We start from the raw sequence: 16,050 nt of genomic DNA, 5'->3' as shown, positions 1-16,050 counted from the left end.
GGTTCTCTGTCCATCATGCTGGAATCGGGGAAATGCGATTGGGCGGAGCATCGTGCGTCAGTGGCAATTCGAGGCCAATGCTGGGTGCCCAATTGAATGCCATTCTCCAGTGCCTCAAAAGTGGCGTGAATGCGTTCCACACTGCATGCTGACGTGGGCATGCAGATTGCACAGTAAACGCCATTGGATATCATTAACGGGCCCGGCCTGGCAATTTCCGGGCCCCCCATGGTGCTCTGCCTCCGGCAGGAGCAATTACCGATGGCGAGGTTCACTTGTGGTATTTAGAATTGGTAAACGTGAGGCGTGGCTGCTGAGAGAGGAAGAGGGGGCACGAAAAGTGTCGAAGATTGCTATAGTTTGCTGACAGTTGTGCCGCTGGCCAGGGGGAGTAGTGGGGGTTGACCAGGAGGTGGACCGTGGGGTCGGGTGTACGGACATGGACCACTATTTCCACAGACTGCAAGGCTGCCATTCGACTGCACTGCGCATGCTGCTGACTGCCCACTGTGAGCGTAACGTCACGGGTGCCTTCCCAGGATTTAGAATACCCAATTATTTTTGTTTCCAATTAAGGGGCAATTTAGCGTGAACAATCCACCTAACCTGCATATTTTGAGCTGTGGGGTTGAAACCCACGCGGACACGGGGAAAATGTGCAAACTCCACACAGACAAACACCGGGGCCAGGATCGAACCTGGGTCCTCAGCGTAGGCAGTAGTGCTAACTACTGTGCCGCCCTCTATTAGGATGTCCTGAATTGCTTCAGGGCTACCGCTGTTTTGGGAACGTAGAACTCACACGATTCAGTCTCGGCGTCAACACTTAGTCTCGGAAACTGAGATTCCGCCCCTAAATCCCAATTTCATTGTATAAAGTACAATTGGAGTATGACTTAATGTCAGGTGCAGTAGTTGTCAGAGTGGTTAAGTTACCAGTGGATGGAGTAGACTTACTTTTGGGGAATGATCTGGCAGGAGTGAAGGTGGTAGCTTCACCTATAATTACAAAGAGTCCAAGGGAACTCTGTGGTGGAGAGAGTGGATGTTTAAGGTGATGGATGGGGTGCCAATTAAATGGACTGATTTACCCAGGACGGTGTGAGCCTCTTGAGTGCTGTTAGAGCTGCATTCACCCAGGCAAATAATATTTTGTCACACTCCTAAGTGGCATCTTGTATGTAGATGGTGCACAGACTTTGGGCATTTGAAAATTAGTACTTTGCAGAAGTCAAAGCTTCTCACCAACTCTTGTATCCACAGTATTTAGATGGCTGGTCCAGTTCAGTTTCTGGTCAATGGTAACCCCCAGGATGTTGATTGTCTGGGGCATTCAGCATTTGTAATGATATTGATTGTCATGGGGAAATTGTTAGATTTTTTTCATGTTGGAGATGGTCATTGCCTGGCACTTGTCTGGTGCCACTTACCAGCCCAAGCCTGAATGTTGTTCAGGTCTTGTTGCATGTGGAAATGGACTGTTTCAATATCTGAGGAGACACAAATGGTATTAAAAACTGTGAAAGCATCAGCGAACATCCCCACTTCTGACCCTATGATGGAAAACATTGTTGAATTGTGTGGTAGGCAGAAAGTCTTTTTGGACTGATGGCATGAGTGGAAATATTAGTGGAAAATACCACTCCCAGAACACAATGCACAGTAACAGTTTGAAATAGCTTATTTAACATGTTGTTCAAATTTTGACATGTTCAAATATTATATTTCTTTGCTGGTTCATCTTGCACCTGTTATACCCCCCTTGGGGGGGCCAAAGACTGTGCTCTGTTCAATTTCTCCCTTCCACAGCTGAGTATGAACTCCCCTGGTAATTGGGGGTGGGGGTTCCCCTTAACAAGGGAAGACCACACAGTATAAAAACCCTGACCTGGGTGCAGGTCACGAAGGGTGGCCTTTGGGGAGAGGAGTCTTTTGTAGTTTTGTGTAGTCCGTAATAAACCCGTCGTTCATTTCTGACCCGTTCCTGTTTGCTTTCTACAGCACCTTTTTGGAATTTCTTGGAGCTTGGGAAGTGGTATTTCCCAGGTGCTTTCTCAATTCGAGTTTTATGCCAACCAATCTGCACCCTTTTCTTGTCTGGAGCAAATTGTGAGCGATTGAAATTTGACATTCTTGTTTTTTTTATTCGTTCAGGGGAGGTGGGCATCGCTGGCTTGGGCATTTATTGAACTGAGTGTATTTCAGAGGGCATTTTAAGAATCAACCACATTTCTGTCGGTCTGGAATAATATGTAAACCAGATTAAATAAGGATGGCAGTATTCCTTCCCTAAAGGATATTAGTGAACCAAATATGCTTTTTTAAATTTGAGTATCTATTTTTTTTTCAATTTAGAGGCAATTTAGTGTGGCCAATTCACCTATCGTGCACATCTTTTTGGGTTGTAGGGGTGTGACCCATGCAACCAGACAACAATCAACAATGGTTTCATGGTCATCTTGAGACTTTTAATTCCAGAATTTTATTGATTTCAAATTTCTCCATCTGCCATGGTGGGATTTGAACCCAGGTCCCTAGAACATTACCCTGGGTCTCTGGATTATTAGTCCAGTGACAATACTACTACACCACTGCCTTCCTGATTAATGGAAAATGGAAAACTTCAGCAACATGTCTCTCTTTTAAGAAATATTTAAGTTCTGCATTGCCAAGTTACTGTATACACAAAAGGATTTGATAAGGTAGATAGAGAGAAACTATTCTGTCCGTGGGGAAATAAAAACAAGGGGCCTAATCTGAAAAATAGGTCACGGCCAGTCAGAACGGAAATCATGTTGCACCTTTTCTCAAAGGGTTGGAGAAATGCAGAACTGCCTCCCTTAAAAGGCTATGAAGCTGAATCACTTGACTATTTTTAGGATGTGTAGATTGGTTGTTTGGGGTTATCAAAGGTATGGAGGAGAGATATTTATTGAGTAAAGTTATGTTACTGATTAGCCATGATTCAATAGAATGGTGAAACAGGCTGAATGGCCTACTCATGTTCCAGTGTTGTACTGTCCCCAACCTTTCTTTGATATTTTAATTGGGGTTGGAAACTGTGATTGAAGGCTCTACTGAAGCTAGCTTTAAAATTGCCACTTGTCCAGTGCAGGTCTACAGTTTGTGTATGACAGTAACATTGTACCAAATTACCCAAACCAACTGAAGTCCAATTTTTTTCTTGGAAATGATGGAGAAGTAAAAGTATGACCATGTAAGTACCCATATTTGTGAATCTGATCCTCTAAATGTTAATGTTTTCTTTTCAAATGATTAAAATAAATAAAGGATTTTGGTTATTCTTTTCTCAGATAAAGCCCAACGAGGAATACTAAGTGTTTCTATGTCAGAGCTTGAGGCTTTGACATGTGTCAGATTTAAATACAGAACAAGGGAGATGACCTATCTTGAGTTTATTGATGGGATAGGGTAAGTGAAAATATTAATTATCTTGAATTTCGGTTAACCTTTAGTTTTGGTAAATTAACAGTTGTTATGGCAAATTCCTGGTAGTATTTAAGGAAATAGGCTGAGATTTTTTTCATCTTGTATATCTTTATCATTAACTGTTAAAAGGTTTGCATCTGAGTACTCTTCCTGTTGTATCATTTCCTGCCTTTTATGTACTTTTTTCTGTGACACAATGTTGATTGGTCCGTTGTAAAAAGGCAGCAAGTAAAAAAAAAATGGAACTAAGGAACTTTCTGATTAAAACTAGATTTAGATTTATTGTCACGTGTATCAAGATATAGTGAAAAGTACTGTTCTGCCTACAGTCCAGTCAGATCATTCCATACATGAAAACATAGGACATACAATAAATACATATGAAATGCATAGACATAGATATTGGGTGAAGTATACGGAATAGAACATAGAACGATACAGCGCAGTACAGGCCCTTCGGCCCACGATGTTGCACCGACATGGGAAGTCAAAAACTAACAGCCATCTAACCTACACTATGCCATTATCATCCATATGCTTATCCAATAAACTTTTAAATGCCCTCAATGTTGGTGAGTTCACTACTGTTGCAGGTAGGGCATTCCACGTCCTCACCACTCTTTGCGTAAAAAACCTACCTCTGACCTCTGTCCTATATCTATTACCCCTCAATTTATGGCTATGTCCCCTCGTGCTAGCCACCTCCATCCGCGGGAGAAGGCTCTCACTGTCCACCCTATCTAACCCTCTGATCATTTTGTATGCCTCTATTAAGTCACCTCTTAACCTTCTTCTCTCTAACGAAAACAACCTCAAGTCCATCAGCCTTTCCTCATAAGATTTTCCCTCCATACCAGGCAACATCCTGGTAAATCTCCTCTGCACCCGTTCCAAAGCTTCCACGTCCTTCCTATAATGAGGCGACCAGAACTGTACGCAATACTCCAAATGCGGCCGTACCAGAGTTTTGTACAGCTGCACCATGACCTCATGGCTCCGGATCTCAATCCCTCTACCAATAAAGGCTAACACACCATAGGCCTTCTTCCCAACCCTATCAACCTGGGTGGCAACTTTCAGGGATCTATGTACATGGACACCGAGATCCCTCTGCTCATCCACACTGCCAAGAATTTTACCATTAGCCAAATATTCCGCATTCCTGTTATTCTTTCCAAAGTGAATCACCTCACACTTCTCTACATTAAACTCCATTTGCCATCTCTCAGCCCAGCTCTGCAGCTTATCTATGTCCCTCTGTAACCTGCAACATCCTTCCACACTGTCTACAACTCCACCGACTTTAGTGTCGTCTTCAAATTTACTCACCCATCCTTCTGCGCCCTCCTCTAGGTCATTTATAAAAATGACAAACAGCAACGGCCCCAGAACAGATTCTTGTGGTACGCCACTCGTAACTGAACTCCATTCTGAACATTTCCCATCAACTACCACTCTCTGTCTTCTTTCAACTAGCCAATTTCTGATCCACATCTCTAAATCACCCTCAATCCCCAGCCTCCGTATTTTCTGCAATAGCCGACCGTGGGGAACCTTATCAAACGCTTTACTGAAATCCATATACACCACATCAACTGCTCTACCCTCGTCTACCTGTACAGATCCTTGTGGCACGCCACTCGTAACTGAACTCCATTCTGAACATTTCCCATCAACCACCACTCTCTGTGTAGTGCTACACAGTAGAGAAGACACATGGTGAGATCTGTTCAGTCCATAAGAGGGTCATTCAGGAGTCTGTGGGGAGGAAGCTGTTTTTGAATCTGTTAGTGCGTGTTCTCTAAAAATAGTTTGAAAAGTAACACAGAGGGTGAGATTTTCTCTGATCAACAACGGTCATATTGTATAGCATTTAGTGCCAAAGATTTGCATGCATGGTTTCCAGGCCGTATCGCTGCTGGGCAGCCTCTGATTCACCTCCCCGTCATTACCTCAGCTCTTTATTTATTGGAGCATCAGTCACCCCAGCGCACAGCAGCCACATTTTGCAGGTCGGCGGGAAGTGATGGCTGCCAGGAAATCTGAGCCAAAGGTTTCCGACCCGATCCTGCTCAACACTGGAGGCCTGCTGTGATATCAACTACCCACGCTCAGGACGGAAACCAAGCAGTGAGGTCACAAACCCAACATGGGAGGTGGTGGCAATGATCGTGACTGCCAACACCATTCAGAAGAGAAGAACCATCAAGTGCTGGAGAGGATGAGTGATCTCTTCCTTTCCATCAGGGTAAGTCACACTTTTTATCATTCTCAACTCACAGACCCACGACACAGTCATAAAGATCTCACTCAATGCCGCCAGACATCAAGTTGCGAGTGCTTCATCTAACCAGTGAGGACGTGGACCGTTCCTCTGCTGATTGTGAGGTCAGCGGCGATATTCTCAGGCCCCTGCCATAACTTTTGAAGGCACATCTGGAAAGCAAACTCGGGATGCACCAGCCAGGCCCTGGATACCAGCTCAGGGAGCAGTGCTAACAATTATTTTTCAGAGCCCTCAATGGGAAACCTGTCACAGTGCTCACCCCACTCTCCACCAGAGACACACACCTCAGTGGGACCTAGTTTTAGAACACCCTCAGGATCACAAACTGTGAACACCTCACCATGTCCGATCCCCAGAAGGCAGAGGCAGGAACAACACAGGGTCCTGACACTTGGAGGACTGCTGGAGGCCAGGAATCTGCTGAGTCCCAGTCAAATGGCAAGCCTCTACATTTAGTCATTTGTCAGTTACTGGAGCTCCAAAAACAAACTCGGCATAATGTTCCAAAAAAATTAATAGTCCACAGAGGACAAGAACTTAATACAACTAACGTAAGTACAGCATCAGTAATTAGGAAATTAATGAACTAAAGCGTGACAAATCCCCAGGACCTGATGGTTTCCATCCGAGAGCGGTAAAGGAAGTAGGGGAGCACATTGTAGATCCCTAACTATAATCTTTCAGAGTTCCCTAGATTCAGGAGTTAAGTCCCTCTGGATTGGAAAATTGCACATGTCACTCCACTTTTTTAGAAGGGTGAAAGGGGGAAACCTGGAATTACAGCCCAACATCTCTGGTGGGGAAATTGCTGGAGTCTATGTTCTGGGATGGGTGACTCAAAATGTCGGTCGACCGGGGAGAGCCAGCATGGATTCGTGAAGGGAAGGTCATGTCTGACAAATCTCATTGAATTTTTTGAAGAGGTAGTGGACAGGGGACTGTCTATGAATGTTATTTATATGGACTTCCAGAAGCCATTTGATAAAGTCCCACATAAGAGACGGTTAAATTCGGTAGATGTACATGGAGTTGAGTGCAAATTATTGACATGGTTATGAATTTGGATCCGCGGCAGGCGATGGAGAGTGGGGATAATGGGTAAGTACTCTAACTGGTAGGATGTGACTAGTGGTGTACCACAGGGATCTGTGTTGGAGGCCTCAATTATTCACATTATTCATGCATGGGTGGCATGGTAGCACAGTGGTTAGCATTGTTGTTTCACAGCGGCAGGGTCACAGGTTCAATTCCCGCTTGTCACTGTGCGGAGTCTGTACGTTCCCCCTGTGTGCCTGTGCTACAGTGCTGCCCATGTGTCAAAGTCATGTGCCATGGGTTAAGTGTCGAGGGATGAAGGTTGGATACAGGACATCAAGCCTCGCAGCTGCGGCTACCCAAATGTCCTGGGGGACCCAACATCTCTCAAGGTGTTCATCTGCCTCAACACCTGATGAACCCCACTATGAAAAACCAGACACATGTCCACAGGTGACTGATGTAGCTAAAGTAGTGCCCGTGGTCGATAAAGCGGCAAAATGTGATGGACAGAAGAAATGTGAGGTAGCGCAGTCTGCCTGGAGATAGTGTAGGATAGTCAGCTTCGCAGATCAGGAGGACAAGGGTATTGGGAGGGAGTCACGGTTGCGGGATGGATCACCCAACTGACTGTGTCTCACTCTTTCTCTCATTCCTGCACCTGGCAAACAAGGAGCCTGCACCTGGTAAACAAAACGCTGCTGGTCAGGCTCAAGACTCGGCCGACCATCAGTCTGAGGAGCGGGTCAAAGATGACGGAGAACGAGACCTCGAGTTTACAGGACCTTGTCATTCCTGGAGTGGTGGGACACCATCTGCTGCCGAAGACTCCATCTGAACAAAGAGATAGTGCAGAACCTCTGCCACGTTTTTGCAGACCTGTTGTCACTTGGAGGAGGAGGGCACCCTCTCCATGTCGCCTGTCACTCATACCTGCCCTTCATCGCGCCCCCTCCAACCTGTCATACCCCCCCATCCTTTCTTTCATGGGTATGGCTCCCCCCTCAGCCCCTGACCCTTGGCAGTGCCGCCCTGGCACATGGCAGTGCTCCTCCCAGGCTGGCAATGCTTCCAGGGCACCTTGGTGTTCTAGGGTGACAGTGCTTAGGTGCCAGCCAAGGTACCTGGGCTGTCTCTGACCACCCAGAGATCTCCAATGACCTGGTGATGCGTGGTCCACATTTGTGTGGACCAGTAATAATCACCGCCTGCGTGACCTCTCACTGGGTAGGCGGCTAGATCACGAGAGGCCGTTTGATCAGGTTTCCATCTTGCTATGAGATAGAGATTGCCCTGAATTATCCTCAATTTGCTTCATGCCATGTCTAAACAGGGTATGGAAATCGCCAATGGGACCTCACCAGTTAGATCGCAAACCACTTGGTTCCTGATATGGGCCCCTCCCGTGATCTAACCGGCCTGCACGGATCCTCGCCGGGTGCATCGCGGCCATTAAATCATGCCCAGATAGTAAGAGTTACAGTTATTTAAAAAGGAAAACAGTAAATAATGAGAGTGTTTGTCTAGTTAGTGAGTGAGGAATTAATGATGGAAAGTAAGGAAATGACGGATTAATTAATCTGATATTTTGCCACTGTCTTCATTGTAGAAATCCTAGACATCCCAGAAATAATTGTAAATCAGGAGGTGAAAGGGAGGTAGGAACAATTATAATCACCAGGGAAGTGGTTCTGAAAAAATTATGCAAACTAAAAGCTGGCAAGCCTCCAGGTCCTGATAGACTTCACTCTTGGGAATTAAAAGAAGTGACTGTTGAGAGGGCAGATGCATTGGTTTTAATTTTCAAAAATTCCGACGATTCACAGAAGATCCCTATGGAGGTTTTTAAAGGAGGGTGGGAAGATGAAGATCATGAAGCAGAGGAATTTAGGTGGAGAATGGAGGAGTGTAGAGCTTCAGGTAGTTGTAGTGAGTGGGAGATGGCCAAGAGAGCATTGAAAGAATCTGCAGATAACAAAAAGGCATGAATAGTGTGAGAAAAGTGTGGAGGTGGGAAATATAGATGTGGGTAGTCTTTGTCATGGGGAGGATGTAGAGTCAAAGCTTGCGATCAAATACCAGGTTTGTGAGCAGACTAGATCACCTGACATAATGGCACGTGACGGGATTGGACTTGGGCAGTACAGAATTTGTAGCAGAGGTTTGTAGCAAGGGCTGAAGGCTATGCCTTTCATTTTTGCCTGCACTTAAGTGGTGAAAATAGTTGCTTGTCTCAGAATGAATCTTCAATAAGCTATTTTCGCATAAAGATGTAAAGTTGAAGGTTGCTGGAGAGGTACAGCTGGGTTTCGTCACAGTGTATTTAGATTTTGATGCATAGATTTTAGCTGAAATATTACAAGAAAATTACTTTCAAACCCATTTTTTCTAGATGCTGGTCATATGTTGGACCAGGAAAACAAAGAGCACAAGAAATATCACTGCAGAAACCCCATTGTGTGCACGTTGGTATAATACAGCATCAATTGATGCATGCACTTGGCTTTTATCATGAGAATTGTAGAATTGATCGTGATAACAACATCGAAGTTGAAATGGAGAATATTCAAAAAGGTAAGAGGACTCAAAACTTCAGAAAATATCTTTCAGTCATAGCAGGAGAATGCTACCAGATTTGCACAGGTCAAAATGTGCAACATTTTTCAACATTAAGCGCGATCTACTGGGCACATTGCGCCCGAATGGGAGCGCGACATGGCCAGTAGATGCTGGGAGAGTCACCCCCGGGCTTTCTGCAGAGCTCCCAGCTGGGCACTGATTAGTACTGGTCCTCTCAAACAAGGAATTGGCGGAACGACATCTGTGTGGGGGAGTCTTCCAGAGCATTGGAGGCCTCTGGGTTATCAGGAACAGGGTAGGATGGCACCCTCGCACTCCCCCGGCACCTTTGCACTGCCAGGCTGGCACTGCTGAGGTGTCTGGGTGGTACTGACAGGGTGGCAGTGCAAGAGTGCCCAGGTGGGTCAGAGTGGCACTGCCAAAGATTAGGGCCTGGGGTGGGGCCATGAAAGGAGGGATGAGAGCGGGTAAGGTGGTGGGTGAGGGTGAATATGAAAGGGCTTGTTGGAGGTGGGGGTCCTGAAAGCGGGGGTGGAGAAAAGGGGGATGGGAAGGCTTGAAAAGGGAGGCCTTCAGCGACCCCATAGCGGGGTGTCCTCACTTGGGGAGGTGTAGGGTAATGCCATATATTTGGGGGGGTGACATTGCCTGTGGGTGCGAGGGAGGACCCAATCTCTGAGGAGCCGGTCTGGCGAGTGAGTTCAGCTCCCCAGTGATGAAAGTAATCCTAAGTGTGTGCTAGCCTCGAGAGGAATTCCTCAGGGCCCAAAGAAGTGACTAAAAGTGGTTAGATAGTGGTGGGGAACTCGCCGAAAGAGCTAGGAGAAACTCCAAGCCAAACCTGCCTGATATAGAACATAGAACATAGAATGATACAGTGCAGTACAGGCCCTTCGGCCCTCGATGTTGCACCGACATGGAAAAAATCTAAAGGCCATCTAACCTACACTATGCCCTTATCATCCATATGCTTATCCAATAAATTTTTAAATGCCCTCAATGTTGGCGTGTTCACTACTGCTGCAGGTAGGGCATTCCACGGCCTCACCACTCTTTGCGTAAAAAACCCACCTCTGACCTCTGTCCTATATCTATTACCCCTCAATTTAAGGCTATGTCCCCTCGTGCTAGCCACCTCCATCCGCGGGAGAAGGCTCTCGCTGTCCACCCTATCTAACCCTCTGATCATTTTGTATGCCTCTATTAAGTCACCTCTTAACCTTCTTCTCTCTAACGAAAACAACCTCAAGTCCATCAGCCTTTCCTCATAAGATTTTCCCTCCATACCAGGCAACATCCTGGTAAATCTCCTCTGCACCCGTTCCAAAGCTTCCACGTCCTTCCTATAATGAGGCGACCAGAACTGTACGCAATACTCCAAATGCGGCCGTACCAGAGTTTTGTACAGCTGCACCATGACCTCATGGCTCCGGATCTCAATCCCTCTACCAATAAAGGCTAACACACCATAGGCCTTCTTCCCAACCCTATCAACCTGGGTGGCAACTTTCAGGGATCTATGTACATGGACACCGAGATCCCTCTGCTCATCCACACTGCCAAGAATTTTACCATTAGCCAAATATTCCGCATTCCTGTTATTCTTTCCAAAGTGAATCACCTCACACTTCTCTACATTAAACTCCATTTGCCATCTCTCAGCCCAGCTCTGCAGCTTATCTATGTCCCTCTGTAACCTGCAACATCCTTCCGCACTGTCTACAACTCCACCGACTTTAGTGTCGTCTTCAAATTTACTCACCCATCCTTCTGCGCCCTCCTCTAGGTCATTTATAAAAATGACAAACAGCAACGGCCCCAGAACAGATTCTTGTGGTACGCCACTCGTAACTGAACTCCATTCTGAACATTTCCCATCAACTACCACTCTCTGTCTTCTTTCAACTAGCCAATTTCTGATCCACATCTCTAAATCACCCTCAATCCCCAGCCTCCGTATTTTCTGCAATAGCCGACCGTGGGGAACCTTATCAAACGCTTTACTGAAATCCATATACACCACATCAACTGCTCTACCCTCGTCTACCTGTACAGTCACCTTCTCAAAGAACTCGATAAGGTTTGTGAGGCATGACCTACCCTTCACAAAACCATGCTGACTGTCCCTAATCATATTATTCCTATCTGGATGATTATAAATCGTATCTTTTATAATCCTCTCCAAGACTTTACCCACCACAGACGTTAGGCTCACCGGCCTATAGTTACCGGGGTTATCTCTACTCACCTTCTTGAACAAAGGGACCACATTTGCTATCCTCCAGTCCTCTGGCACTATTCCTGTAGCCAATGATGACCTAAAAATCAAAGCCAAAGGCTCAGCAATCTCTTCCCTGGCTTCCCAGAGAATCCTAGGATAAATCCCATCCGGCCCCGGGGACTTATCTATTTTCACCTTGTCCAGAATTGCCAACACTTCTTCCCTACGCACCTCAATGCCATCTATTCTAATAGCCTGGGTCTCAGCATTCTCCTCCACAATATTATCTTTTTCTTGAGTGAATACTGACGAAAAGTATTCATTTAGTATCTCGCTTATCTCCTCAGCCTCCACACACAACTTCCCACCACTGTCCTTGACTGGCCCTACTCTTACCCTAGTCATTCTTTTATTCCTGACATACCTATAGAAAGCTTTTGGGTTTTCCTTGATCCTACCTGCCAAAGACTTCTCATGTCCCCTCCTTGCTCGTCTCAGCTCTCTCTTAAGATCCTGCCTCGCTTCCTTGTAACTATCAAGCGCCCCAACTGAAACTTCATGCCTCATCTTCACATAGGCCTCCTTCTTCCTCTTAACAAGAGATTCCACTTCTTTGGTAAACCACGGTTCCCTCGCTCGACCCCTTCCTCCCTGCCTGACTGGTACGTACTTATCAAGAACATGCAATAGCTGTTCCTTGAACAAGCTCCACATATCCAGTGTGCCCAACCCTTGCAGCCTACTTCTCCAACCAACACATCCTAAGTCATGTCTAATGGCATCATAATTGCCCTTCCCCCAGCTATAACTCTTGCCCTGCGGGGTATACTTATCCCTTTCCATCACTAACGTAAAGGTCACCGAATTGTGGTCACTGTTTCCAAAGTGCTCACCTACCTCCAGATCTAACACCTGGCCTGGTTCATTACCCAAAACCAAATCCAATGTGGCCTCGCCTCTTGTTGGCCTGTCAACATATTGTGTCAGGAAACCCTCCTGCACACATTGTACAAAGAACGACCCATCTAATGTACTCGAACTATATCTTTTCCAGTCAATATTTGGAAAGTTAAAGTCTCCCATAACAACTACCCTGTTACTTTCGCTCTTTTCCAGAATCATCTTCGCCATCCTTTCCTCTACATCCCTAGAACTATTAGGTGGCCTATAGAAAACTCCCAACAGGGTGACCTCTCCTTTCCTGTTTCTAACCTCAGCCCATACTACCTCAGAAGAAGAGTCCCCATCTAGCATCCTTTCCGCCACCGTAATACTGTCCTTGACTAGCAGCGCCACACCTCCCCCTCTTTTGCCCCCTTCTCTGAGCTTACTAAAACACCTAAACCCCGGAACCTGCAACAACCATTCCTGTCCCTGCTCTATCCATGTCTCTGAAATGGCCACAACATCGAAGTCCCAGGTACCAACCCATGCTGCCAGTTCCCCTACCTTATTTCGTATACTCCTGGCATTGAAGTAGACACACTTCAAACCACCTACCTGATCACTGGCACCCTCCTGCGAAGTCAAATCTGTGCTCCTGACCTCTATACTCTCAATCTCCCGTACCCCAAAACTACAATCCAGGTTCCCATGCCCCTGCTGAATTAGTTTAAACCCCCCCAAAGAGCACTAACAAATCTCCCCCCCAGGATATTGGTGCCCCTCAGGTTCAGATGTAGACCATCCTGTCTATAGAGGTCCCACCTTCCCCAGAAAGAGCCCCAGTTATCCAGAAATCTGAATCCCTCCCGCCTGCACCATCCCTGTAGCCACGTGTTTAATTGCTCTCTCTCCCTATTCCTCATCTCACTATCACGTGGCACGGGCAACAACCCAGAGATAACAACTCTGTTCTCGCTCTGAGCTTCCATCCTAGCTCCCTAAAGGCCTGCCTGACATCCTTGTCCCCTTTCCTACCTATGTCGTTAGTGCCAATGTGGACTACGACTTGGGGCTGCTCCCCCTCCCCCTTAAGGACCCGGAAAACACGATCCGAGACATCACGTACCCTTGCACCTGGGAGGCAACATACCAAACGTGAGTCTCTCTCGCTCCCACAAAATCTCCTATCTGTGCCCCTGACTATTGAGTCCCCAATTACTAATGTTCTACTCCTTTCCCCCCTTCCCTTCTGAGCAACAGGGACAGACTCCGTGCCAGAGGCCTGTACCCCATGGCTTACCCCTGGTAAGTCCCCCCCCCCACAAGTATCCAAAACGGTATACTTGTTACTCAGGGGAACGACCGCAGGGGGTCCCTGCACTGACTGCTTCTTCCCAGTCCCTCTTACAGTTACCCATCTATCTCCAGTCTTTGGTGTAACTACTTCCCTGAAGCTCCTATCTATGACCCCCTCTGCCTCCCGAATGATCCGAAGTTCATCCAGCTCAAGCTCCAGGTCCCTAACACGGTTTTTGAGGAGCTGGAGTTGGGTGCACTTCCCACAGATGAAATCAGCAGGGACACTGACGGCGTCCCTCACCTCAAAGATTCTGCAGGAGGAGCATTGTACTGCCTTCCCTGACATCACCTCTAGATTAAAAAAAACAAGAAAAAGAAAAAGAAAGGAAGAGCTTACCTGATATTACCTCAAACCCTGCTGCCGCTGAAAGGTAAGCAAATTTAAAGGCACTCACTCACCTTCACGACAGGCCCCTGCTCCCGCTTCCCAACCACCGTGGGGTGGGGGGGTTGGTTCGAGGAGGAGGTAGGGTGGGAAACTGTTTCGGGTTTAACTGTCACTTGCCAACAGCCTCTCCACAAACCACCTTCAACTTAGGCTGACCGCACTGCACGTATGCAAATTTCCCCAGAACAGCTGATCAGTAGCTCTGCTCTGCTGCCCTCTGCTGGATGATTGCCTTCACTCAAACTCCTCGGGTCTCCTTCGCAGATTCACCTTCAACTTAGGCTGACCGCACTGCACGTATGCAAATTTCCCCAGAACAGCTGATCAGTAGCTCTGCTCTGCTGCCCTCTGCTGGATGATTGCCTTCACTCAAACTCCTCGGGTCTCCTTCGCAGATTCACCTTCAACTTTGGCTGACCGCACTGCACGTATGCAAATTTCCCCAGAACAGCTGATCAGTAGCTCTGCTCTGCTGCCCTCTGCTGGATGATTGCCTTCACTCAAACTCCTCGGGTCTCCTTCGCAGATTCACCTTCAACTTAGGCTGACCGCACTGCACGTATGCAAATTTCCCCAGAACAGCTGATCAGTAGCTCTGCTCTGCTGCCCTCTGCTGGATGATTGCCTTCACTCAAACTCCTCGGGTCTCCTTCGCAGATTCACCTTCAACTTAGGCTGACCGCACTGCACGTATGCAAATTTTCCCAGAACAGCTGATCAGTAGCTCTGCTCTGCTGCCCTCTGCTGGATGATTGCCTTCACTCAAACTCCTCGGGTCTCCTTCGCAGATTCACCTTCAACTTAGGCTGACCGCACTGCACGTATGCAAATTTCCCCAGAACAGCTGATCAGTAGCTCTACTCTGCTGCCCTCTGCTGGATGATTGCCTTCACTCAAACTCCTCGGGTCTCCTTCGCAGATTCACCTTCAACTTAGGCTGACCGCACTGCACGTATGCAAATTTCCCCAGAACAGCTGATCAGTAGCTCTGCTCTGCTGCCCTCTGCTGGATGATTGCCTTCACTCAAACTCCTCGGGTCTCCTTCGCAGATTCACCTTCAACTTAGGCTGACCGCACTGCACGTATGCAAATTTCCCCAGAACAACTGATCAGTAGCTCTGCTCTGCTGCCCTCTGCTGGATGATTGCCTTCACTCAAACTCCTCGGGTCTCCTTCGCAGATTCACCTTCAACTTAGGCTGACCGCACTGCACGTATGCAAATTTCCCCAGAACAGCTGATCAGTAGCTCTGCTCTGCTGCCCTCTGCTGGATGATTGCCTTCACTCAAACTCCTCGGGTCTCCTTCGCAGATTCACCTTCAGCTTAGGCTGACCGCACTGCACGTATGCAAATTTCCCCAGAACAGCTGATCAGTAGCTCTGCTCTGCTGCCCTCTGCTGGATGATTGCCTTCACTCAAACTCCTCGGGTCTCCTTCGCAGATTCACCTTCAACTTAGGCTGACCGCACTGCACGTATGCAAATTTCCCCAGAACAGCTGATCAGTAGCTCTGCTCTGCTGCCCTCTGCTGGATGATTGCCTTCACTCAAACTCCTCGGGTCTCCTTCGCAGATTCACCTTCAACTTAGGCTGACCGCAATGCACGTATGCAAATTTCCCCAGAACAGCTGATCAGTAGCTCTGCTCTGCTGCCCTCTGCTGGTACTTTGAAACCTTTCCATGAGGCCGTGCCCCATTAGCTCTAATTAACTATGCATGCTGAACTTCTGATCCAGACTGAGCATGTTAGCATGTATTTGCCAATGGGAAAGAGTGAAAATTGTGTTCAATATTATCCATTAATGGGCTGCAAGCTCTATTGCCCAAGACTAAACAAGGGTGT

At 47.1% G+C, this 16,050-nt stretch overlaps 1 protein-coding gene across 2 annotated transcripts in view; it reads left to right on the top strand.

Annotated features, from left to right (window-relative positions):
• Positions 1-16,050, top strand: part of LOC119971590 (embryonic protein UVS.2-like) — a 174,071-nt gene that overhangs the window by 66,862 nt on the left and 91,159 nt on the right. For both annotated transcript variants that reach the window (XM_038807362.1, XM_038807361.1), the window contains exons 6-7: positions 3,315-3,432; positions 9,165-9,346. In XM_038807362.1, the coding sequence (XP_038663290.1) occupies positions 3,315-3,432; positions 9,165-9,346 (300 nt within the window). The remainder of the gene's footprint in view (positions 1-3,314; positions 3,433-9,164; positions 9,347-16,050) is intronic.

The sequence above is a fragment of the Scyliorhinus canicula genome, chromosome 9, assembly GCF_902713615.1.
Source record: "Scyliorhinus canicula chromosome 9, sScyCan1.1, whole genome shotgun sequence".
NCBI lineage: Eukaryota > Metazoa > Chordata > Chondrichthyes > Carcharhiniformes > Scyliorhinidae > Scyliorhinus > Scyliorhinus canicula.
This window is presented reverse-complemented; position numbering and strand designations above follow the sequence as displayed.